Here is a 25,335-nt window from a genome sequence, read left to right as displayed (position 1 = left end):
TCACTGTCAAAACACATTATGCCTTAGGATTTGTTCAGAACAGACAAAAACTTCACTGGCTACAACCTTCATTAGATATGTTATAGGAAGCCTAAGATGAAATAATTCTGATGTATGTTAAGATTTGTTCAGGATAGACAAACACTTCGCTGGCTGCATGATTCTCTCATCTTTACACTTGATGAAAAATTCAGTTATCATCACCTGTGTTGATAGTATATTATTGTCATTCACAAATGGCTAATTAGCTGTTAAAACTACCAGTGGCAAAAGAGGATTTCTTCAGTGTAGACAAAAACTTCGCTAGCTACAACATTCAGTAGCTACGTTTTAGGAAGCCTAAAATAAATCTGTTTACTGATATATTGCGACTATTTCTGGTGGATTTACGAATGATGTATTAGGATTTGTTCAGAATAAACAAAAACGTTGCTGGCTACACGATTTTCTCGTCTTTTCATTTGATGAAAAAATCTGTAATCGTCACATATATTGATAGTTTTTGTATCAATGTCATTCACGAATGGCTAGTAAGCTATTAAAACGGCCATTGGCAAAATCCGTACAGTTCATAGATGCTATTTGTGGTGGAGGTAAACCTAATGAGAAACGTTAGGCAGTTTAGCACAATGCTTAATGGTGTCTAGCGACATATTCAAATTCGGCATGATGTTAATGCAGGACTAAATGATCTAATGTTGAAATGCTATACCAAATCTCAGCAGATGTGTAGCTCCATTGTGTAGTGGTTAAAGACAGGATTTCTTCTGTGAGAGACCCAGGTTCAAATCCAGGGAGGGCAACAATGAACTAGGCTTGCCTGGTTTCTTGTTTGTTTGTTACAGTACATAAGTCCATATATGTTATTTCATAGTGTTGATGTCTTCACTGTTAAAATACAATGTGAATCTAAAGAAATAACCTTTAATGAGTAGGTGTCTCCAGATCTTTGACTGGTCTTTGACTGGTAGTTGATATTTTTTCTTTGTATAATATTCAACTATAAATCATAATGTAATAAATTTTTTTCTCATTGTATTTCTGCCTTTGGCTTGAATACATTTTGAACATTGGAATATACAGTAGATAAGAAAGCATAATGAAATAGTACTCATGTTATTGAGAATGCAATAATATTTCACAGTGCCAACAGTATTTGGCACCATGAGTATTTTCTATAAATGACTGTGAACTTGAGACTGTGAATTTGCCTACGTCATTTGTCTGGCTTAGATATTGCACCCCTCTATACAAAAATGTTGTTGGGCTTCGAGTATCACCCTCTTTTTCTTTCTTATGGCCTCTTTCTCCTTCTCTCTCTTTTTTCTGTCTACCTCTCTTTCCCTCTCTTTCTCTCTCCCCCTTTTACTCTCTCTCTCACTCCCTCTGTCTCTCTCTCTTCCTGAATGTCTCTGTCTCTACTCCTGTCACTTGGCAAATCTATAGCCATGCGTTTTCCCCTCATATTTTATTTTCCTTTCCTCTGCGAAGCTTTGTTCCAAATAGTGACTAATACTTTCTACCGCAATTAACGTATCAACCCCAAAAGGAGAGTGAGAGAGTAGAGGGGAGGGGACTGGGAATGGCAACGTTTAGATCTGTGCCATGTGAAGTGTCTCCAATTTCAGCATTTACTGAGAGTATAAAAATAACCTTTCTACTCTTATTTAAAGGGCTTGTTATCCAACAGTGATAATTTAGACCTCTCCCCACTCAGGTTTAGATTTTCTCTGGAGTCTCAGGACGCTCAGTAAATGTCAATGAATTGCTGTTGCATGCAAAATGGTTTCATGTTATTGCAGATTTATTTTTTTGTGTGGGTTTGAATTATGGTAAAGATGACACAATAATAAAAGATGAGCATGAAGAAGCTGTCATTAAAATAAAAACTGGGATTGGTTTACATAATGTGTGTGTGAAATCAAAATATTTTTCCTTAGTCTTGTTTTTGAAACATTCTGCAAAACTCATGACTTTAAGTGGCCGATAATAATATGTATTACCGTGTGTTGGTTTCATCAGATTAATGTAAAACCACTGCATCTGTTTTCATTTGGCCCTTGTTTTCATTGAAGTCCCTGTGCGGTTGTGGAAAGAGTATTATGGGGCCCTTTTAAGCATTAGGACATTCTTCAGTTGGTATCATCTGCGCATGCATGGGTCCCTTGTTTAGTTCTGAGGTGCTTGACATTGTGAGCCAAGACTAGTCCTAAGAATTACTGAATGTCCTCAGATCCTGTCAATAGGCTCTCTGTAACCACTTCAATGTGTGGGATTTACAATGTATGTATTTTCTGAGAACATAAAGAACAATAAAAAAGTGTCTGTGTTTGTGTGTGTGTTTGTAGGTGTGTGCGCATGCGTGTGTGCCTTGTGTGAATGTCTGCGTGTGTCAGAGTTTGTATTCTTATCCTCCATTCTTTTATTGGGTCTCTTGAAAGTCCAATATAAATGGTCTGCTTTGCTCATTGAAACCAACCTAAAAGCTTTCCAGTGCAGTCTTTGGCTCTAGAGCATCACTGATCCAAACACCAGGACCAGAACCACCTCTGTACCATTCAAGACACATATTACTAACAATAGTCCGGGCTAGTCGCTGGATGACAACTGGTTGACACTTTGAGACAAATCCGGTGCCCATCTACACTTTGGAGAAGAAACATAATATATGTATTTTGCATCTGTGTAGTTGTATTTTTACTCTTACATTGGTTTCACAAAGCTACAATAGGTTTAGTTTAATAAGAGTGCTCAAAAGGCTTTGGCAAGAATCAACCACACAAATGGGTGGAGTAGCAAATACAAGCTTTCTGTGTGTTGGGAGGACCTGAACTCTTCTCCCACTCTGAACAATACTTTAACAATTCTATCTACCGTTCAATTTGAAGGTAACTCCAATATTAACACAGACTGCTGCTTAGTTAAACCTTTAGTCAGGGTTCTCTCTCTATTTACGTCTGCACTATTTCTTAGCACTTAAGAATCCCCGTGCGGTTTCGAGGCTGGTTCTAATGAAGCTCAATTAAAAAGAAAAAAGGTAATGAAAAATATTTGGCCCAGTCCAATGAAGTGGCTTCTAAAGTCGATTGCTCTTCTTAATAAAAAGCCTATAGGCCTGCTCTTATAAAAAATCTGTTATTGTGGTGCAGCTTTACAAGCAGTTAGCGTGTGAGCCAGAATGTGTATTAACTCCTAACATGGAGGGTAGGAGGGGGTTGTGAGGTGATACGTCAGAAACAGTGAATGAGGGATTGTACATTCAACTCATGCGGCAGCTCTAAGGTTTCTGTATCAGACTGTAGTTCTAAAGTTGTTATATGAGACTAGTTTTAGGGTTAGTGGTTGTGACTGTAGTTTTAGGGTTCTTGTATCAGACTGTAGTTTTAGGGTTAATGGGTGTGACTTTGTAGTTCTCTGGAAAATGTCTGAAACTGTAGTTTTAGGGTTCTTGTATCAGACTGTAGTTTTATGGTTCTTGTAATATACTGTACTTTTAGAGTTAATGGGTGTGACTGTAGTTCTAGAGTTAATGTATAAAACTGTAGCGTTTTTCTGTGTTTTTATTTCAGTCTGTCAAGTGAGCATAATGAATAGGAATTTAATGGATTGGAATTTTTTGTTGGAGTGGCTGCATTTTTGTAATGACTGTGATTAAGGAAATGCTGGGCTGAAACCCCTGAAAGCAACTTAGCATGGCATTGCTGAAGAACTACACCCTTAAGATGTCACTCATTGAGCATGTTTGGAATGCTCTGGCAATGATTTATCTATTTAAATCACATGACATTATCATATAGTCCAAAAATGATAATGCAGTATCTAACTGAATGATCATTCTTTTGCTCATCACTTTTGAGTGCTGTGTCCATCTGAACAAAAAGGTTAAAGACCTTTGGAAATATCGTAGAAATACTTCAACAGTCCATGGTGGCTTGCTGTTGTACAGACAGTGTCAGGGGCCTTGTCACAACAACAAGTTGAAATGGCCTTGACCCATGCTGCAAGTCAACATGACATCTCCCCTCTGAAGACGATGAGGGAATGGCCCTTCAGTCCACCCATACCATCCATTGCAATTCCCACTTTCCTAACATTTCTCTGGAACGGACCACCCTGCTGCTCCCAGAGAGCCTGCTCCGGTCCCCAGCCCCAGCCCCAGTTCCTTCCCGTGGGCCTGCATTCTGATTGGATCCAGATGGTGTGAGTGCGGATGGGCACATGACAGAAGCGTGTGGAGTCTTCTCTCCAGCACAGCACCTTTTGACCAACAGAAATGGAACAAAGGGAATTAAAACGAAAAACAAAAGAACACTAAAGGGTACAATTGTCTCTCAGAAAGGTACCCCCCAGTGACAAGCATTTGTACCCTTTTAAGTACACACCGGTCCTTGTACTTTTTAGTGCGTAGGATGGAAGATAGAGTCGCATTCCTTCCACAATCCCTCTGTAACAATCTCTCTCTCTCTCTCAGGTCTGTTGAAGTAAGCAGACCAATTCAGATTTTTTTGGTCTCAGCCCTGAATACAATCTGATGTGAAATGATGTGATGTGATACGTGAAAGTACCAATTAGTGTGAACAGAATAGAAGATGTGGGCTGCCTTTGTAAACGCAGCTTCAGATTCTTTTATATGTTGCTATAAGTGGATAAAAGGTAGTGGAAAGAGGAGGGTCAGGTTTAATGGCACGACACCGGCGCTCTGCCTTAACTCTACTTAGGGTTTTGTTAAAACCTAACATGCTTTTAAGATGCTGAGAATATTATTAGAAGCCTGCCACATTATCAGAATGTAAAATATCAATCTGTGGGAAGGATTTAGATTGATGTTAATATTTTTTACAATGTGAATTTTAATATAATTTTAATTAAGAGCAGTGCTAAAAATACTGATATGTGCTATCAAAGCTAGTGTGATTTACTTTTTTTTTACCAACCTGGCCAAAAACTTGATTATTAAGTATCAGTCCTCCTGCTTTCACTGTGGCCGGCTTTTAAACCCTGTTCTTCTGTCCTCAGGACCATGCAGTTACTGGAGACCTCTGCTGTCGTGCTGGTTCTGAGCGTTCTGATTTCTCTGTGTTGGTCTCTGAACCCCAGAGATCGTAATGTGTGTAGCCTGTGGGAGAGGTAAGTTAGTGCAACTCATTTTATAACATTGTTTTGGGAAAGAGTACATGATTTAATAGATTAAATAAGAATTGCTGGTTGTTTATTGGTGCATTTACATATCAGTTAACATGTAGCTGAAAATATGAACTTGAGGTTTTCTCTCCTCTTGACCAAGTTATGTATTGCATTTGCCTATGAATATGTTTGAGTACATTCTGTCCTATAACTGTCAGAGTAAATTCTGTCCTATAACTAGGTTTGAGTACATTCTGTCCTATAATTCGTTTTGAGTGCATTCTGTCCTATAACTATGTTTGAGTAAATTCTGTCCTATAACTAGGTTTGAGTACATTCTGTCCTATGACTATGTTTGAGTACATTCTGTCCTATAACTATGTTTGAGTACATTCTGTCCTATAACTATGTTTGAATACATTCTGTCCTATAATTAGTTTTGAGTACATTCTGTCCTATAATTCGTTTTGAGTGCATTCTGTCCTATAACTATGTTTGAGTAAATTCTGTCCTATAACTAGGTTTGAGTACATTCTGTCCTATGACTATGTTTGAGTACATTCTGTCCTATAACTATGTTTGAGTACATTCTGTCCTATAACTATGTTTGAATACATTCTGTCCTATAATTAGTTTTGAGTGCATTCTGTCCTATAATTAGTTTTGAGTGCATTCTGTCCTATAATTAGTTTTGAGTGCATTCTGTCCTATAATTAGTTTTGAGTCCATTCTGTCCTATAACTAGGTCTCAGTAAATGATTGTCTTTTTGTACAGTTTTACAACATCGGTGAAGGAGTCCTATGCCCATCCTTATGATCAGGCGACAGAGGAGCCTTGCTCTGACATACGCACTAACTACAGATGCACCCATCACAGGTAATGTACACTGAGTCACTTTCACTTCCTGGTTATGTCCATAAGTTCAGAGGGACACAGGAAGTCTTCTATCTTTGACTTGTGCTCTTCAGGATCACCTATAAGACAGCATACAGACAGGCGGTGAAGATGGACTACCGCCGCAGGTACCAGTGCTGCCCTGGCTACTACGAGAGCCGAGACAGTTGTGTCCGTGAGTAAAACATCTTGGCTTTTCTTTATTAGCATGCCATCTTAAAAGATTTGCTTGTCAGTAGTTTACTAATCAGTAGTTTACTACATATTTTGTAATCGGAACTAGAATGCAATACATTTTGTGCTTAGTTGTTTTAGATTGTGGAAACTTGACCAGCATAGGCTTGATACTTCTGTTTTGTCGTGGCTATGACTTTACTGGGATCTTGAGTGTGCCAGACCAAAAAATCTAAACTTTGAATCAAGTGTAAAGTGTCTAATTCTAGAAAACAGGCTACTCTTGGCAAGTATAATCACATGATTACATCCTTATTACAGCTTTCTAGTCTACACAACAGAATATAGGAAAAGGAATCAGGTTACAGTATGACCTACCGCACGGTACCTACGGCCGGGTTTGAATCCAGCGAGGGCAACAACATTTATCACTTTTAATTGTGGGCCGGCTGAACTAGGCTTGCCTGGTTCCTGTTCTGGTTAAATTAAAAACAGCATCATCCATCCTAATCATTGGATTTCAATAATTGTCATTTAGATCTTAAGTTCCATAGTGTTTTGAAGTAGCCTACAGTTTTCTATTGAGTAACCCACAGATAATTCTTAATTATCTGTGGATAATTAAAAGCCTGGCTATGATCTTTTGGTCCGGTTGATCAAAGATCCCCAAAAAGTGATGGCCAGCAATTTCATTTCTCATCCTACTTCCTTATAATTACCACCGAGCCTCCAGTGAACACTGTGTTTGTGTTCCATCACCAGCCCGCTGCACTAAAGAATGTGTCCACGGAAGATGTGTTGCTCCAGACGGCTGCCAGTGTGAGAAAGGCTGGCGTGGCGACGACTGCTCCAGTGGTGTGTTACACACACACACACACACACACACAAACACAAACAGGGGAGGAACTGAAGAATGGAAACTGATCCTCGCAATGTGTCATTAAAATAAACCACTGCCCAGAAACCCGTTCAGTAAACCCGTTCAGAAACCCCTTCAGTAAACCCGTTCAGTAAACCCGTTCAGAAACCCCTTCAGTAAACCCGTTCAGTAAACCCGTTCAGAAACCCCTTCAGTAAACCCATTCAGTAAACCCGTTCAGAAACCCGTTCAGAAACCCGTTCAGTAAACCCATTCAGTAAACCCGTTCAGAAACCCGTTCAGTAAACCCGTTCAGTAAACCCATTCAGCAGAATACACTGTACTCTTCATGTCAGCCTTTTGAACTTCATCAAGTATGGAACGTTCCAGCAGAAGTATTATATACTTTGGATCATATATTTTACTAAAACAACTCAACTGCATCTTAATTCAAATAACTTTATATTGGCACAGAAATAATATTTAAAATGCTATTCATCCTAAGAATTCACCCTGGTTTTGACTGGTTCTTTGTACGTTGATGAACGGTGGACTTAACTTAAGCTGGTGGTGTCTGATGCCTTCAGAATGGATGAGGGGAAAATGGAAAATGTTACCCCTCTCCTTATTTTTCTCTCCCTTATTCCTCTTGACAGACTCTGAGTGCTGGCCTTGGCCCCATACTGCTGAGGCCTATAGGAAAGCCCACTGGCAGAATAAGAGCTGACACTTCCTGGAATAGATGCCTGTGTGTTGAGCTAGCTGTGGGAAACCAGAGAGAGGCTGAGGTTTATTTGGCAGAGAAAGAGTAGGGGGGCTAATGTATGCTGTATAAATGTATATCATACATACAGTACATACAATACAGAGGCTCTCAAGGGTATTCCTCCTTGGACTTTCCAAATGTTATTGTGTTACAACATGAAATCAAAATGTGTTTTTTTCTAAATAAATGACAAATACAAAACTTAAAATAATTGATTGCATAAGTATTTATCTTTTTAGTCAATATTAGGTAATGGCATCTTTGGCATGAGTCTATTTGCACTTTTCCAAATTTGGACACAGCACTATTTGAACACTCTTTTTTCAAAATTGCTCAAGCACTGTCAAGTTGAATGGGACCTTTTATGAACAGCAATTCTCAAACTTTTTCTAGATATTTTCAGTTGGATTGAGGTCCAGGCTTTGGATTGCCCGCTCCAGGACATCAACCTTTTTGTTTCAAAGCCACTTCAGTTTGGCTTTGGCCGTACGTTTGGGGTCATTGTCCTGCTGCAAGATGATTCTTCTCACAAGTCACAGGTCTCTTGCAAACCTCTGCAGGGTTTCTTCCAGAATTTCTCTGTACTTTGTTGCATCCATTTTGCCCTTTCTCTTCACAAACCTTCCAGGTCCTGACACAGAGAAGCATCCCCATTGCATGCTGCCACCATCGTAGCGGAAGGGATGATGTTCTTAGAAGGATGTTTTGTATTAGGCTTGCCATATTTTGGTCTCATCAGACATATCATTTTCTCTACTTGGTCTCAATCTCTCCCTCATGCCTTCTGGCAAACACTAGCCGAGATTTGATTGTGAATTTTTCAACATTGCCTTTCTTTTTTGCCACTCCCTGATTAAGGCCACTTTTATGAAGCCCCGGGCTAATGTTGCAGTATATACAGTGTCTCTCAGCTCAGCTTTGGAAGTCTGTCATTCCTTTACATGGCTTGTACCACTGACTTTTAAAATCCGGTACGGTACAAACAATTTCTACGCAACGATGTGTAGGTTAACGAAACTGAACATACACTGTGGCTGGTTCCATCACAGACAGTTCATGAACTCACCGGTGTCCAGTAAAGTTCTTTGTTCTTGGCAGATTCAGTTTGTTCTTGACATGTTTTATCAATTTCTTGATAATGGACTTAACTGTGCTCTGGGGGATATTCAGTGCCTTGGAAATGCCTCAGAGAATTAGGAAAATATTTAGTCGGTCTCATGAGACCAAAATCTGACTTGTAGGCCTGAATGCCATGGACTACGTTTTGGTGAAAACAAAGTATCGCTCATCACCTGGCTACTTCCATCCCTACGATGAAGCATGGTAATGGGAGCTGCTTTAAGGGTATTTTCAACCACATCAGATTAACTTACATGGAACTTACTTAGAAAACATACATAGAAAAATGACAGCATGCTTTGTATATATTTATCTCTTTTTCACACACTTTTTTTTCAAAGTGCTGGAATAAAGAATATAAACTACATACACTGTAAAAATACTTGACTGTCTATGGAGAATCATTCAGTGGTTGTTTACAGAAGAGACTTCAACCGCCACTAAGACAATACACTTGGGGAAAGGCAAGAATTTTCCCAGCATATCCTAAAGCATTCCCTGTACAGTACAATCGAGACCTTCCATATTTAGGGAGCACATCATTTGAAAATGCTTCACCTTTGAACCCAATTCTCTTGTAAATAAACAATTTCTGTGAGAACAGCTCTGGGATCTGTCCTAGGTTAGGTCAGTGGACAGGGCTTGGGTACAAGCGCAGCGCTTTACAGCCCATGTGTCCAGTCCAGCCATTTTCACTCATCCACACTTACATCTTCCTCGGCCAAGCCAGGACTATGACAGCAAACTGTGCTCTCGTTGTTGATAGTTCATAGTAGAAGGCCTTGGACCCTGCAGGCCATTTACTAAATCTGTTCTGGCGTCCTGGAGAAGGCCTGTGTAAACATTACTGCTGCTCCAGCTGAGCTCCCCTTAACTCAAAGTGACGTACTCAAACTGCCACATCTCAACATCTCTCATGCCTACTGAGGGAGGCTTGAATGCTTCATTTAAACAAAGTAAATGGAAAAAGGTCTTGTTTTGAGTTAAAGAAATAAATATTTCTGCTTTGTGGCAGTGTTGCTCCTCTAATTTGGCCATATTGTATCCTCTATTTTGAATGATGAAAGTTGTCGGTATACCGCTTTAACAGAGTGACACAGTAGGAAACATTCGAGGAGGTGGGTGAACTAAGTACAACAAATCCAGTGACATAAAAAGGAGATAGACAGGTCTTCAAACGGGTTTACAAGGTGTCTTTGTCCGGTAAAAATGTGTAGCATTCATCCCTGTGTTTTCCCCAGGCACCTTTATGCCTCCATTGGATCAATCCATCATTGAATGGTGGTCATCATGATACTTAGGGAGATAATCACTTGAATGCAGAGCATCAGTTACATAATCTATCTTGAATATCTGTTTTTCTTCTCAGTAGGGCGGGTTATTGATAAAATGTTGGTGTCCATATGTGATCGGGTTCTCATGCCATCAGTAGCCTAATGACATCCCTGGCATTTCCCTGCTGTCATTAATATCCAAACCCTGTGCGAATCACCAGTATGGATAACACCGGAGACTTCCCAATAGGCTTCTGGAACATTCTCCATTTTAACCTCGTCCATCTTGTTGGCTCCATGCAAATCGCTCTGTCTATGGTGAATCACTAGTGGGTAACATTAGATTATGGAGCCGGTAGGAGTCGGGTTGGCCTGTTGGACTTAGAAGGGAGTGTCTGTTTGTTGGGCGTGTAGAGTAGAATGCACATGACCTATACCGTCCCTGAGGGGGGTTTGGATCTCGTTACCAAGGACTCTGGCTCCTTTGCTGTTGTCAGGTTGAAACACGACATTCCCTGTGTCATGGACTTTATGGGGAGTGGTTTTTTATTTGTTTGTTGCACTGACATCACACGCGGTATTAACACACAGATGTTCCAGGTTGGGTTATTATAAGGAACACATTTTACACTGATCCACCAGTCCTCTGGTTTATTTTTGCATTTACGTTTGTCGATGCAGTGTTTTGTTGCTTGCCGGGCCTTTTTCAGTGGCTCTGTGTTTGTGTGCCTGTGTCTTTCAGCCTGTGATGACAAACATTGGGGTCCAGGCTGTGGTAAGCTGTGTAACTGTGAGAATGGAGGCCTGTGCAATCCTGTCACCGGTTCCTGCCAGTGTACCCCAGGCTACATTGGCCGACGCTGCGAGGACCCCTGTGCCCCGGGAACCTTTGGCAAGGGCTGTCTTCAAAAGTGCCAGTGTGGAACTGGCGGGTCCTGTGATAAAGTGACCGGAGAATGTGTTTGTCGAGAGGGTTTCACTGGGACCTTGTGAGTAGTAGAAGGAACACTTTCAAATAGGTCTACAGTTGCATTCTAATAAAAAAACATTACATTTTGAGCTGGAAAGGGCCTCTTATTCTCCATAAATATGCAGAGCATTGGATAAGGTTAATAAGGAAATGGTACGGTATATCAATGAGTCTACGGTATTTCATTTGGTGTTGAGCGTTTCACTCGGAGGCAGTAATTAATCTGATTGGTCGACTCATCATAATACTGTGGCCTTATTTCAATCCTGTGCAAATTTATGAAGGAAAACAGGCTCTCTAGAAAAACACTAGGGTAGAGTCATTAGTTACACCCTGTGTTTTATACGCCCCAGAGGATGAGTAGCGAACCACCAGGTATTAGTGGAAAGTCTTTACATAAGCCAGCTGCCAATGTCAGAAAACAGCACTATTAAAGCCCTGTTAATAATATTCATCACTGAACCACTACAGATGAATTCTACTGAGTAGAGTTGAGTATTTCATGCAAGTGCAGTCATTCTTTCCCCGTTTATGTATGTTAATTTAAATTTCAGTCATTTCATTTACCAGACACTTTCAATTTTTTTTTTGTTTTTTACATAGCCAGTTCAGGGATTCAATGTAGCAATCTTTCAGTCACTGGTCAGATGCTGTAACCACTGTTGAAAAAGAGTTTGCACTTAATTGAAAAGATTGGAACTTGTGAACTTTTTTCTCAAATGTTAATCTGCAATTTGAGCTGCCACTCTGAGTTTTGTCCTCCCTGTTTGTCAGATGTGAGATGGCATGCCCAAAGAGTCGATGCAACCGCCGATGCCCATGCCAGAATGGGGGCATCTGCCAGGGGAACGGGGTCTGTGTTTGTCCCCCTGGGTGGACGGTAAGTTTCCTGATCACTATACTGACTCAGCACCAGTAGGTCAACATTGAACTCTTTCTCTTTGGAGATGACCAGTCTGCTTTAAACTCATTGTGTAATATCACTACCTGAATCTCTTTGTCTTCCTCTCTCTCTGTCTTTTATTCTTCCTTTCTCCTCCTCAGGGTCAGGTGTGTACAGAGCGCTGTGCAGAGGGCAAGTTCGGATCTAACTGTGGCCAGACGTGTGTGTGTCACAACAGGGGCCACTGCCACCCCGAGACAGGCCAGTGTCAGTGTGCTGACGGCTTTACTGGACACCGGTGAGTTTATGAACTGTCTGTGATGGAACCAGCCACAGTGTATGTTCAGTTTCGTTAACCTACACACATCGTTGCATAGAAATTGTTTGTACCGTACTGGATTTTAAAAGTCAGTGGTACAAGCCAGCAGTATTGGCTCTGACAGTGCCCTGATATGTGCGTGTGTGTGTGTGCGTGTTATCAGGTGCAGCGAGGAGTGTCAGGTGGGCAGTTATGGACGGGACTGTGAGGGGGTGTGTGACTGCGCCAACGGGGCGCGCTGCTACAACATAGACGGGGGCTGTCTGTGTGAGCCGGGCTTCAGGGGACCCCAGTGCCGGGAGCGGATGTGTAAGCACGGCACCTACGGCCTGCACTGTGAACGCACCTGTCTGTGCCACGACACACACACACTCAGGTATGGCCGAACACACACACACACACACACGCTGCCACGCAGCGACACAAGCCCGTAAACGTTTTGAGAGGACTTATCTGTGTAGGATTACTGGATGAGGTTCATTTCCAATGTATTATTCTCACGTGACCATGTTTTCCGCCCGTCCGTTGGCTAGCTGTCACCCAATGAAAGGCGAGTGCACGTGCCAGCCAGGATGGGCGGGGCTGTACTGCAACGAGACCTGTGCCCGTGGTTACTACGGCCATGGTTGCCTGGAGCCCTGCCTGTGTGTCAACGGAGGGGTGTGTGACAGCGTGAGCGGACGCTGCCTCTGTCGTCCGGGTTACACGGTGAGAGAACAGTACAACTGGTACTGAGACATGGCGGAGAACGGCGCTGACACTATTCAACGGATGGAAATATGAACTGGATTCCGTTTTTGCCACTGATCAACAAATGTCCATAATGTCGAAGTGAAAAATAAAAACAGTTCTAAATTAATTACAAATACAAAAAATATTAGATTGCATAATTATTCTCCCCCTTTATTCAGTATTCGTTAGAGGCAGCAATTGTAACCATATAGACAGAGCATTTTGGACAGAGCATTTTTTGCCCATTTGTCTTTGCAAAATTGCTGTCAAGAAATTTCCGGTCACACGTAATGAACTGTTCTAACCTGTCCGTTGTGTAGGGAACACACTGTGAAATCCCATGTAAGAGTGGTACGTATGGGAACAACTGTTCTCTGGAATGTTCCTGCTCCAACTCAGTGGACTGCTCTCCTGTTGATGGGACCTGCTTCTGCAAAGAGGGTGAGTGACCGTTAGGGTCTGACTGACTGACGGAGAAAACACACGTCGTCACAACGGAACGCTACATGGTACAAAAAGTGTCAATCTTTCCAAAATGGTGGCTCCTCGTTACAGACAGACGGACAGACAGACACAGGCTTGTATGATAAATGTCCCCCCCCCCCCCCCCCCCCCGGGTTGTGTCTCCAGGCTGGCGAGGACAGTCCTGCTCTGTGCCCTGCTCTGCGGGCACGTGGGGCCCGGGCTGCAACGCCACGTGCCGGTGTGCCAACGGGGCGTCGTGTGACCCTGCGGATGGATCGTGCACCTGCACTGCCGGCTGGCAGGGGCGCCTGTGTGATCAGCCGTGCCCGGTCAGTGCCAGGGTCGTACAGTAATTACAACCAACAACACCACAACAGAGACACTGGCTTTCACTGTGACCCCCGGTCAGGATCTGTTTACTCTCGCTCGTTCTGGGCGTCTCTATGTCTCTGTTCAGGAGTGCTGGCACTTATCGTCCCCCCTCCTGCCCTCAGTGAGACTCATTATTCGGCTGTGATGTGTCCACGGTGTGTCTTGCCAAAGTGCTGTTTGCTTTGACTGTGCTGGACACATGGTTTAGGGATTCCCCTGACAATGCTTTCCCTGTTGGTGTGTGTTGGCTGTGAAGAAGGACATGTTCGGCGCCGGCTGTTTGAAGAGGTGCGCCTGCATCCATGCAGAAGGCTGCCAGGGGGCCAGCGGGCAGTGCTGGTGTCTGCCAGGGTGGACGGGTAAGCACCAACCCCCCCCCCCCCCCCCCTTGGACGTAGACCCGGAAAATCACTCAGTCCACTGGTTTGAACATGTATTTATTTTCTCCCTCCCTCCCCTAGGTGCCCGCTGTGACCAGCCGTGCCCGGAGGGTACGTGGGGACATCGGTGCAACCAGAGCTGTTCCTGTCAGAACAGCGCCGCCTGTCTGTCACAAAGCGGCGCCTGTGTCTGTCGCCCCGGTTACTGGGGACACCTCTGCCAGCAGAGTGAGTACAACAACACCCCCACACAGGCCGCGCTTGAAGACGCCACTGTCACCGTCGCTCAACGGCTAAACCTGGTCATTTCTCACAGTGTGCACCGCTGGCTTTTACGGTGCTGGGTGCGGTAAACCGTGCCCGCCGTGCGCCCACTCCTCCTCCTGCCACCATGTCACCGGCCAGTGTGTGTGCCCCCAGGGGTATATTGGAGCCCTCTGTGAACAAGGTTAGCGGTCGCCCGTCTCACATGCAGTCAGTGAGGTGTGTGATTAAACAGCGGAACGCGACTGGATCTTAAAGGAGTCAGGTACTGGTTCTCCACAGCCACTCTGACATAGGCCACCCTGACGCGTGTGTTTTGGTGTGGTTCCCAGCCTGTCCGGTGGGTCGTTTTGGTCAGCAGTGTACTGGAGTGTGTCGATGTGCCCACAACTCGTCGTGTCACCATCAGGATGGGTCGTGCCACTGCCCCCCTGGATGGACCGGCTCTGACTGCTCCCTACGTAAGGCTAGCTCAGTCAATACTTGTATGTTCGATGAAATCCATTGCAGCTTTTATAAAGACTTATGCTTTACACAGCCAGAATGGTAGCCTGTGTCTTGTGCCTATAGAATGCCACCCTGGGCTGTTCGGGCCTAACTGTGCCCAACATTGCTCCTGCCCAGCTAACTTCTACTGCGACCCACACACAGGAGAGTGCGTGTGTGAATCTGGGCCAGGGATCGACTGTAAAAAAGGTACGGCCTCCTTTTTTCAGGTGGCGTTTCACTGAGGCGTCCGTGATTAGTTTGCCGCGACCCGTGTGGGTTTCTCCCTTACACAAGGCTGTTCTGCGCGCTCACGGTGATGACCGGAGGCGCGGTGACGGTGACCACCCGTGTTCTCCTTGCTCCCCAGAGCGCTTCGTGAGCATGATGGTCCCCGTGTCCCCGGGGGAGAGGGACTCCTGGGGGGCCATAGCGGGCATCGTAGTCCTGGTCCTCCTGGTGGTGCTGCTGTCCACCCTGCTGCTGCTCTACCGCCGCCGGCAGAAAGACAAGCAGGCCAACACGCCCACGGTGTCCTTCTCCGCCGCGCGCACCGTCAACTCCGAGTATGCAGTGCCAGGTGGTGTACCAGGAGTGTTTACTGGAACCTAACAGCAAACCTGCATACCGACGTAGTTCGTTCAGAGCGCTTTGTTGTTAATCTTCTTTCCCTTCTTGCTCCCCAGATGTTCCTCACAGCTACCAGCACTACTACTCCAACCCCAGCTACCACACCCTGACTGGTGGCCGACCCCCTCTACCGCATGTCCCCAACAACCAAGACCGCGTCATCAAGGCGAGTGGCAGCGCGCTCACTTCCGCTTCGAGTCGGTTGTTGCGCCCCGACGTCAACATCCTGAAAGGGCTTTCTGACTAGAGGTTTCGTGCAGACTGCTTTTCTGTGTGATGATTTCTGATTGGTTAATATTTGGTGTCTTTCGAACAGAACACCAATAACCAGCTCTTCTGTAGTGTGAAGAACATGGAGAGGGAGAGGGGGCGTGGCCTATTTGGGGTAGAGAGCAACGCCACTCTGCCTGCGGACTGGAAACACCATGAGGATCGCAAAGAACCAGGTCTGTCTTGTTAACTGCAGGTTTCAAGTTCCGAACACTGTTTGCCTACTTTGATTCTCTGCCATTTCATCACCTGGTACTGATTTCTTTCTTTTCTTCAAGACCAGCTATTTGTCTTTTATGAGTTTGCTATAAATAAAATTGATTATGCTAAAATTGTGTTTAATGGTTACAGGAGCTTTCGGTATTGACCGCAGCTATAGCTACAGCGCCAGCCTTGGGAAATATTACAACAAAGGTAGCTTTCTATACTTCCTACAGTATATCACCTTATACTTTATTTCCTACAATTTCAAGTTGATGTGAAATGTGGTCACGTTAACTACCTGGCAATATTTCTATCAACACATTTTCATACCTGCCTTTCCTTGGCATGTTTAACTACAATAATATTTATATTAAATATTTTCATACCTGCTTTTCCTTGGCATATTTAACTACAATAATGTTTATATTAAATATTTTCATACCTGCTTTTCTTTGGCATATTTAACTACAATAATATTTATATTAAATATTTTCATACCTGCTTTTCCTTGGCATATTTAACTACAATAATATTTATATTAAATATTTTCATACCTGCTTTTCCTTGGCATGTTTAACTACAATAATGTCTGATCAATCGACCCATCACCTTGCCGACACCAGATGACTTAATATGACCTTGCTGACCCAGTTCTAGATCCCTGTAGCAGCTTACCTGTGGTAACTTCAACGTTCTGCCCCCTGTTGGTGACAGAGCTGAAAGACACTGCAGCAGCAGTTAGCAGCAGTTCTCTGAACAGTGAGAACCCCTATGCCACCATTAAAGACCTGCCGGGCCTGCCCTTCATCCCTCCTGAGAGCAGCTACATGGAGATGAGAACGGCTGTGCCCAGGGAGAGGTCTTACACTGAAATCAGCCCTCCACCGTTCAGAACCGCCACACTACACAGAGGTGGGTTGTGTTGGAACTGGCCCTCCAATGACCTTTCAGTCAACCTAGAGATTAGCATGCTGTTACTATGTAGCAAAATTACAGCACTATTCCTTTATTGTGAAATGTCTGGGTTTCACACAGTCAGAGAAATTGAATTAACATATTATTTAGCTCTCTGCTGCATGCAGTACAGTATGTAAAAAGTAAAATTGTGATTAATCTCAAAATGTGATTTGTTCATCTCAAAATGTGATTTATTTATCTCACTTCTGAGTTCTCACATGACTAAAGATGGAATTATGTATTGACAGTTTTTGACAACACTTAAATCATAAAACAAATTGTTTTTCTAAGTGTTACAGGTGTTATATTAATTCCTTCAACCTGTCTGGAAATAGTTTTTCTTATTTTAAAACTTATTTTTACAGATTGATATTATAAAATTACAAATACTAAACTGAATTATACAGTGCCCTACAAAAATATGTATATGTTTAAATCAAATTGGTCACGTCAAAATGATCAATTTACTTAATTTTGCATATGACTTTCATATCCATCCCACTTATTAACTAACCTAGTATAAACTTTAAATGGTGTATTAATCAAGATCATTGTTGGTGTATTAATCAAGATCAAATTACAGATCATTGTTTTATCTTAAAAAAATCCTGTGCAAAATAGACAAGGGTTTGTGGGTTGGATTGTCAAATGAGAGGGATGGGTTTCCATAATGCATGGTTGAAAAGGGAGAACTGTTTTCATAGGAGGTCATGTGAGAAAATGGAGAGGAAACCACCGGGGTCCGCTGGAAAGTCTCTCAGTATGAGGACTGGAGAATTGGTTGACCACAGCAACGACCTCATCCTCCCAAAAGACCAGGATTATCATAATATTCAAGTTAAAGCTACAGGGCGAAAATTTTCTATGGATGTATTGATGGATTCACTGTTTAGTTTTCTTAGTGTCATTTAATAGTCCGCAGATTTTGTGTAAACAATCTGAAACATACACTTCAGTGGACTGTAGATAATACAATATGTTTCTCATTTTCAGAGTGCAGTTCTCTTGGGCAGGTCCCAGAGCAGGAGTCCCCAAATCACTATGACCTTCCTGTGAACAGCCACATCCCTGGACACTACGACCTGCCACCTGTTCGCCGTCCACCATCTCCCACACGCAAGAGGCTGCCCCAATGACAGCAGCCCTACCCCAAAAAAATTATAAAGACTTTTTTAACCGCCATCCCAAAACTTTGGTTGGAGGTTGTTTTTGGGTTGTTCAAGGCTACGATACAACTGTCAGATGCAATTGCACGTAGCAGATCGCAGACTGTCAAAGATGGCACAATATGTTATTGTTTGTCTACGTTTACATTTCAGCACTGCCCCCTGGTGGATCAAAGTGTATTATTCTCCACCATGACAGGCTTGTGATCCAGACTTAATGGCCAAGGCCTGTGGGGATGGACTTTGAGGATGCCAGTCTTGCGATTTGAGGACAAACATGGATACATATGAGTTTGATCAAAATGTGGATTCTTTTGAATTTCCATTTGAAAGGACTTGGCTTTGAGAATGTGCAGTTTGCACATAATCAAAAGGCATATCTCCAATAATGTCAGTAATTCATTATGACATCCACTCAAACGCCATTTCTCCTCTACACTATAGGCCACAGAATGACAGATGACCATTGGAGAATCAAGAACATTAAGTGCTCAGTTCAATTTTATAACTGAATATCAGCATAACAGCGTGATTTAAAAAGGCAATGTTTAGAGGAGACTTGTGTTAGAGACTGGATTTGTGGTAAATGCTGCATGTTGGCTCAATCGCAAATTACTTTTACATTTCTATAATGCAATCTGTACAGCTTCAGTGACATTGAATGAAGAGCCCCCGAAGCTCCTGCTCAGACTGTTTATCAATGTTTTTGGATGTAATCATTCAATGTTGTACATAATGTACATAAAATCCCTGAATATTTTATGTACCTGTTCAGATTCATTTTTTACTCAAGTTGCCATTGAAAGAGGCATTATGTAGTGTTTGCATTGTAATATAAGAAAATGGTCATAATATATCTGCAGTATTAATGGAATGATAGTGCTTCACACCATTTACACAGCAGAAATTATTTTGGGTGCATAGAAAAGGTCATCCTTAATTGCTGAATTTCTATTGGTCAACAGTAAGCGCGACAAATGGAAAATCAACACTCTCCCACTCTTCTGTTGGTATCACAAAGACACAAAATCATCTTTTTAAATAAGCACTGGCAGATGTGGGCAAGCAAGAATGTCAGGTTGATGAAGTTCACTTGATTAAAAAAATTATAATACATCAAAAAATATATACATATTACATTTAAAAACATTTAATTATGAGTCAACCACAAGACTTGTTGGGAAAATAATTTTACTCAATGGCAAACAAAGATAGCAAATAATCATTATTCCATTCTACTTGGTTTGCATGTTTTTTCATATTTTGCATTTTTTTGTAAATCAACTGAGCATTATGTACAAGGACAATTTCCATACAAATATACAGTACATACTTTGTAAATCTAAAAAATGTATTGTCAACAAAAACTGATTGACAAAAACTGTATCTTTGGAATTGACCATTTTCATAATGCACTGAAAGAAAATATATAATTTCCATTAATCATCACTAGCAGGTCTCAATAAGGCACTTTTTAAATGACAAACAAAATACAGATTTGGGTGATTTTCACTCGATTTGATTCATAAAATGGTCTTCACTACTTTTAAAGTTATTATTCAATTTGTAAATATTACCATTAGAATAAATGTGAAGTAAAAAGAAAACTGAATCAGTAAAAAATAATATACTTTTTTTCTCAGGTATATCTGGGCAGTGAGAATGTTCTCTGTCCTATTTGGTAGTGATTGAAATTTGTATGAAGTACAAAAAAATAAAAATATTGCAAAAAATTATGCTCCGAAAATCTTTACTGCTTCTACATCTGAAAAAGGCTTCTAGACACATGCCTCTACTAATATGCATAGATAAAGCAATTCAAAATGGTTGTTGCTCATTTTGTCAAAATGTTGATAAGAATATACCTTCATACCCCTCCCATCAACCCTAAAAAAACATGCCCAAAACAAAGCAACAAAGCACAAAAAAGGAATAGTAATCAATCAGTGGAAGAGAGGCGTCTTGACAGTAGTTTCCAGACTACAATACATGACAAGAGGGAACATTATGTCAATGTAATCATATCATGATGAATCAATGGTTTACTATTTCAGATTTTGTCAAATGGACATATTCTATGTGATATGTAAACATTCATTGATTTAACACAATCATTAATTACACTGAACATACACTGAGGCAATATTAGCATCAGCATATGAAACATAGTTCATGGATTTACCTGCAAATACCATATAGTCTAATGTTCGGGCTAAGACAAGGCTCAATATTTGCATTCATACTTCTTGACAATTCACCTGATACAAATACGTTTGTACTTCTGTCATGAGATGGTGAGCATTGTAAAACCCAGGAAACCATTTCTCAAGCTGGTTCATTACCTTATCCATAAACATGCAAAATCCAAATAGAGCGTTTAAGCAACATTACTATAATCCATCTGGCAATTATATCAGATACATTCAAATGGCAGCAAAATAGTATTAAATCATGTGGTCATCAGTTGAGTTTCCCTAGAATGCCCTAAATAAACTAAAGAAAAAATAGTGAGGCACATTTGTGTTTTTTTTTCCATACAAAACATAATGTTAGGTCAGATGTCAGCTCTCCCTCCCTCTAAAAAGATACTCTTTTGATATAAAGACATTCTTCAACTTTACAATACAGTAAATAAATGTTCTCTGTATTCCCATTGGCTGGGGCCATACAATGGTGATCTATGTGGTAACCCAAGGCAGTAAGGCCTGAGCCCAGCCCCCCCATGCCCACTGATTCATGGCAGGGTTTACTGCAGTGCGTGTGTACTGTGACAGCTTAGACACGATATGAGAAACCCCAGCATGGTTTAAAGGCTAATGTGATAATTAGAGCTGCTCTGTGTGCCTCCATCGCTAGTTATGGTATTTTACAATACAAGCATCTACCAAGCCCACATGCAGTATAGCTTGAATATTTACAAACTCATATATCTGAAGTAAATATGCAGCTGCTAAGCACTTTGCTAAACACCAAAGCCAAATTAAGTTGCAGATTAAGTAATACAAAAGACCGGTCGTTTAGAAAACAAAAGAAATAATAAAAAAAAAAAACATCTCAATGGTAGAAAAGAAAGCTAATTATGTTTTCAGTTGGAGGTACTTATCCAGGCCCAGTGGTGTTGCTTTACATTATGGAGCAGTTCTCCGGCTTTGGACCACCCTAAATAAGACAGGAAGTGACATAGGGGTGTTAGAGGAAGTGAGGGAAGCGGATGTTGTCATAACAACACAAGAAACAGGAAATCTGTGATACAGGTCTTGCTGGGCGCACCAGCGAGAGTCTGTTGGGTGTGTGTGTGTGTATTCGTGTGCGCACGTGTGCTGTGAAACTGCCATAAATACATTAAGTGTGTAAAACTGTCTTCCATGAAAACAGTACAAACAGTATAAAAACATGTAAATATGGGTGTCGCAGTAGCCAGATTCCTATGTGTGGTACCAGAAGCAGCGGCTTAGAGTGGCCAAGAACCGATAACCGTCCACCTGATTCATCAATGTGTCAACGTTCTGTTACACAGGAGCACAGACGGATGAGTTCTCCAGTACCTGTCTGGGTGAGTTGCTACCCATGATGAAGGAAGGAGACAGGAAGCCCTCTGGCAGCCCTCCTCCGCTGCTAATGGAGCAGGAGCCGCTGGACACTCCCGAGCTGACGCCGCTCTTATCAGACGGCTGGCCGCAGGAGCCGCAGATCACCGTGCGGCTGCGCAGGTTGTACTCGCTGTCCACGCCGCACATGCTGTGGCTGCCCTGCAGGGGGCGACAGAGGACAGAGGGTTAAAACCGTACTGTTAAATTCCAACCGCAGCCACTGTATGACACTGGTCCAACACCTTCTCAGAGCTGGGACACTGTAACTTTACTGATCACCGATGGGTCGATGAAAACACTGATTATCACTGCTCTTCCCTGAGCTCTTTAGGTGACTAATGTACATGAACGTCATCTTCAACAGGATAACCAACAACATACTCACATCGTCATCCTCATCCTCCTCCTGGAACAGTGTGCGTGTAACTTTCCTCTGGGCCATTTCCTGTGAGGAGGGGAGTGGTGCAGAACAAGCAGTTAGGGCAAGATGACGTTGCCAACAGTGAGACCCAACAGTCAACAGGACAATGGGAAGGTTACTAGGTACAACTTAAAACGCGCGCGTGTGTGTGTGTGTGTGTGCGCGTCTCACCTCGCTACTGGAGTTTATCAGGATGGTCTGGAACATGTCTCCGGTGCCCCAGGAGTTCTGGGTCTTCCACACCAGGTCGGAGGGGGGGCTGTGCGTTGCGCCGGCTCCTGAGGCCCAAATCTGTGGGGGAAGAAGATTGTCTGTTATAGCAGGTTTCCATCCAGAACTCGGGGCTGACACAACCAACATATTAAAATGCCTGACCACGGTTGATTAAGGCATTACTCACAGTGACGGTCTGACCGGCCTTCAGGGTGAACTTAGGGGGAAACTTGTAGACGATAGGAGTGCTGGAGCCCACCTGTCTCTTCACCTGCCAGTGGCCCAGGGGCTGGTCCTAAAACAGAACACACCAGCCAACGTGACTGTCTCACAACAACACCCGCATGAGAGAATCCCTGATGTTACTCAGTGGTGTTCCAATGTCAGCAAAAAGAAGTAGAAAAGTGCTCTTGTTCTGTTACTCCATTAGGTGTTTTTACTACAGGCCCTTTCTAAAACGCCCACTGTAGGTCAAGCCAAGCGGTGACCTCCGTACCTCGTCTGCCTTATTGCTGAGGCGGACATATTTCCCCTCCAGGTCCACCTCGTCCACAGTGACGCGGCCGCTCGCCGAAGCCTGCTGGGCGATCCGGGTACGGGTCACGGCGCCCGCGGCCAGGCTGGACGTCTCGCTGTCGTTGTCGTTCAGTCGCCTCTTCTTGGCGCTGGCCGTGCCGGAGGAGTTGCGGCTGCTGCTGGTGGACTGGACCACGCGGGCCGTGTGGCTGTGTCCAGAACCTGAGGTACGGGCCGTGTGGCTGTGGGCTGATCCATGGCCGGTGGTGCGAGACACCGCCACTCGAGTCGGGGGAGGGCTGGGAGACAGTCGCAGTCTGGGGCAGGGTGACAAAATGTATTTGGTGTGGGCATTAACATTGTTTGTTTATAGGGAGATTTGTACATTTGAAAATGTCCAACGACAGTGATTCAACCAGGAAACTTGCATGCCTTTATTAGGCTTTGGTTTAGGGTAAAAGGTTAGGGTTTGAAAATGGGGTTTGGGGTTTGGGTTAGGGTTTAAGGTTACGTTTTTGAAGTCATCTTTATGGTTAGGATTAGGTTATGGTTAGAATTAGCACTAGGTTTTTTTGATCGCCGTGTGTGTGTCCTGACCTCTCCTCCTCTCCTTCCAGGAGTTTGCGGTAGGCGCTGATCTCCATGTCCAGGGCCAACTTGATGTCCAGCAGCTCCTGGTACTCATCCAGCTGTTGCTGCATCCTCATGCGAATGTCGGCCATCTCCTTCTCCTTGTCCTCCAGGCGCCGGCGCATCATGTCCCGCTCCCGGGCCAGAGACTCCTCCAGCTCCCGGACCCTGGCCTCCCTCGCCGCCAGCTAACAAACACGCGGCCGTTAGACAACCACTGGGCCATGTCACTAAAAGCCCTCAGGGACCCACACAACAGGGCTCTTGGGGGGGGGGGGTGTACCTGTTTCTGCAGCTGGCTGAGCTGGGAGGACATGCCCTCCAGACGAATGCGGGTCTGCTGCAGCTCCTCGTGGGCCGCCCCAACCAGGTTGCTGTTCCTGTCCGCGGAGTGACGGGCGTTCTCCAGCTGACACGGGGGAACAGGTCAGAGACGAGGTGTTTTACGTGGGTCTGCGCTGCCGAGGCGCTGGGCCAGTGTATGGTGACCGGCACTTACAGTGTCAACATGAACTGGATCAACGAACGTCGTGTTGGAACTGATTTTCTCGTGCATCATGCCGTGCTCCCCTACCTTGGAGGTGTAAGTCTTCTCAATCTCCTCCTTGTAGATGCGGACCTGCTCCTCATGCTGGGCTCTCAGCTCCATCAGGGCCTCCGCCAGCTTGCTCTCGTAGTCCTGCTTGGCTCCCGTGCTGTCAATTTCCACCATGCGAGACTCGTGCCTACGTTTCGATTCCCTCAGCTCCTATAGGAAGGAAGGACACACATATTTGACCCTCAAACTGGACTGATCTCCGCACTCCAAAAGGAGAGAGAGATGGATGGATGGAGGTAGGAACAAAAAACAGCAATAAACAGGGAAATCTGACAGATCTGGGTAAAGGACAGACATGGAGGGCGATGTAAAAAGTCGGGTAGGGTCTGACCTCTCCTAGGATGTTCTTCTGGAACTCCATTTCCTCCTTTAGGGTCTGCAGGCGGTTCTCAGCATCTACTCTCCTCAGCATCTCATCCTGAAGCTGCTTCTTAGCATCTCCCAGACTGCCCTCTACCTGGAGGACAGAAAGACACAGAGTTTCATGTTTGGTCACTATCTTTATTCTTTTTAATACACTAATCAACTGGTATATATATTAACCTCTGGGAAAGAATACCAAACGTGGAAGATGGCATGGTGGTGAAACAGGAGGCCAGAACTTCAATGAGTGTGCAGCCGATGACAGGATCCCCAAAAACATGTCATATAATAAAAAATGTACTGTATAAATACTCTGATCAGCAGATCAGTCTTTGAGCAGGTTGAAGAAAACTGAAGAGCTGAGAGTGTGATGTTTGGAAGTGTTTGTTTAGTGACACTAAGAACCTTTCCTGTTTAAATAGAAGTCTATACACCCTGCCTTTCATTAAGTCTATACACCCTGCCTGTCATTAAGTCTATACACCCTGCCTGTCATTAAGTCTATACACCCTGCCCGTCATTAAGTATATACACCCTGCCCGTCATTAAGTCTATACACCCTGCCTGTCATTAAGTCTATACACCCTGCCTGTCATTAAGTCTATACACCCTGCCTGTCATTTAGTCTATACACCCTGCCTGTCATTAAGTCTATACACCCTGCCTGTCATTTAGTCTATACACCCTGCCTGTCA

The 25,335-nt window shown here is 43.4% G+C and overlaps 2 protein-coding genes across 6 annotated transcripts in view; one reads left to right on the top strand and one right to left on the bottom strand.

Moving 5' to 3' along the window:
- The window catches only part of pear1 (platelet endothelial aggregation receptor 1), a 37,409-nt gene extending 16,070 nt beyond the window's left edge, over window positions 1–21,339 (top strand). The window contains exons 2-23 of one of the 3 annotated variants that reach the window (XM_010905902.5): window positions 5,017–5,127; window positions 5,900–6,001; window positions 6,094–6,194; window positions 6,956–7,048; window positions 10,954–11,200; window positions 11,956–12,061; window positions 12,226–12,362; window positions 12,547–12,759; window positions 12,917–13,091; window positions 13,436–13,556; window positions 13,746–13,909; window positions 14,209–14,311; window positions 14,414–14,560; window positions 14,649–14,780; window positions 14,929–15,057; window positions 15,167–15,292; window positions 15,453–15,662; window positions 15,769–15,878; window positions 16,029–16,158; window positions 16,334–16,396; window positions 16,901–17,098; window positions 18,137–21,339. In XM_010905902.5, coding sequence (XP_010904204.4) covers window positions 5,021–5,127; window positions 5,900–6,001; window positions 6,094–6,194; window positions 6,956–7,048; window positions 10,954–11,200; window positions 11,956–12,061; window positions 12,226–12,362; window positions 12,547–12,759; window positions 12,917–13,091; window positions 13,436–13,556; window positions 13,746–13,909; window positions 14,209–14,311; window positions 14,414–14,560; window positions 14,649–14,780; window positions 14,929–15,057; window positions 15,167–15,292; window positions 15,453–15,662; window positions 15,769–15,878; window positions 16,029–16,158; window positions 16,334–16,396; window positions 16,901–17,098; window positions 18,137–18,279 — 3,057 coding nt within the window. In that variant the 5' untranslated portion in view covers window positions 5,017–5,020 and the 3' untranslated portion in view covers window positions 18,280–21,339. The other 2 variants (XM_020041305.3, XM_020041306.3) reach the window with 2 other exon arrangements.
- lmna (lamin A) overlaps window positions 19,484–25,335 on the bottom strand; it is a 34,325-nt gene continuing 28,473 nt past the window's right edge. For all 3 annotated transcript variants that reach the window (XM_010905904.5, XM_034288944.1, XM_010905908.5), the window contains 10 exons: window positions 24,609–24,734; window positions 24,254–24,427; window positions 23,963–24,088; window positions 23,647–23,867; window positions 23,030–23,366; window positions 22,721–22,828; window positions 22,492–22,611; window positions 22,285–22,344; window positions 21,855–22,058; window positions 19,484–21,468 (listed from right to left, as the gene is read on the bottom strand). In XM_010905904.5, the coding sequence (XP_010904206.1) occupies window positions 21,433–21,468; window positions 21,855–22,058; window positions 22,285–22,344; window positions 22,492–22,611; window positions 22,721–22,828; window positions 23,030–23,366; window positions 23,647–23,867; window positions 23,963–24,088; window positions 24,254–24,427; window positions 24,609–24,734 (1,512 nt within the window). In that variant the 3' untranslated portion in view covers window positions 19,484–21,432. The remainder of the gene's footprint in view (window positions 21,469–21,854; window positions 22,059–22,284; window positions 22,345–22,491; window positions 22,612–22,720; window positions 22,829–23,029; window positions 23,367–23,646; window positions 23,868–23,962; window positions 24,089–24,253; window positions 24,428–24,608; window positions 24,735–25,335) is intronic.

The sequence above is a fragment of the Esox lucius genome, chromosome 20, assembly GCF_011004845.1.
Source record: "Esox lucius isolate fEsoLuc1 chromosome 20, fEsoLuc1.pri, whole genome shotgun sequence".
In the NCBI taxonomy this organism is placed as follows: Eukaryota; Metazoa; Chordata; class Actinopteri; order Esociformes; family Esocidae; genus Esox; species Esox lucius.
The sequence above is the reverse complement of the archived record's forward strand: the minus strand, read 5'-3'. Positions and strand labels throughout refer to the sequence as shown.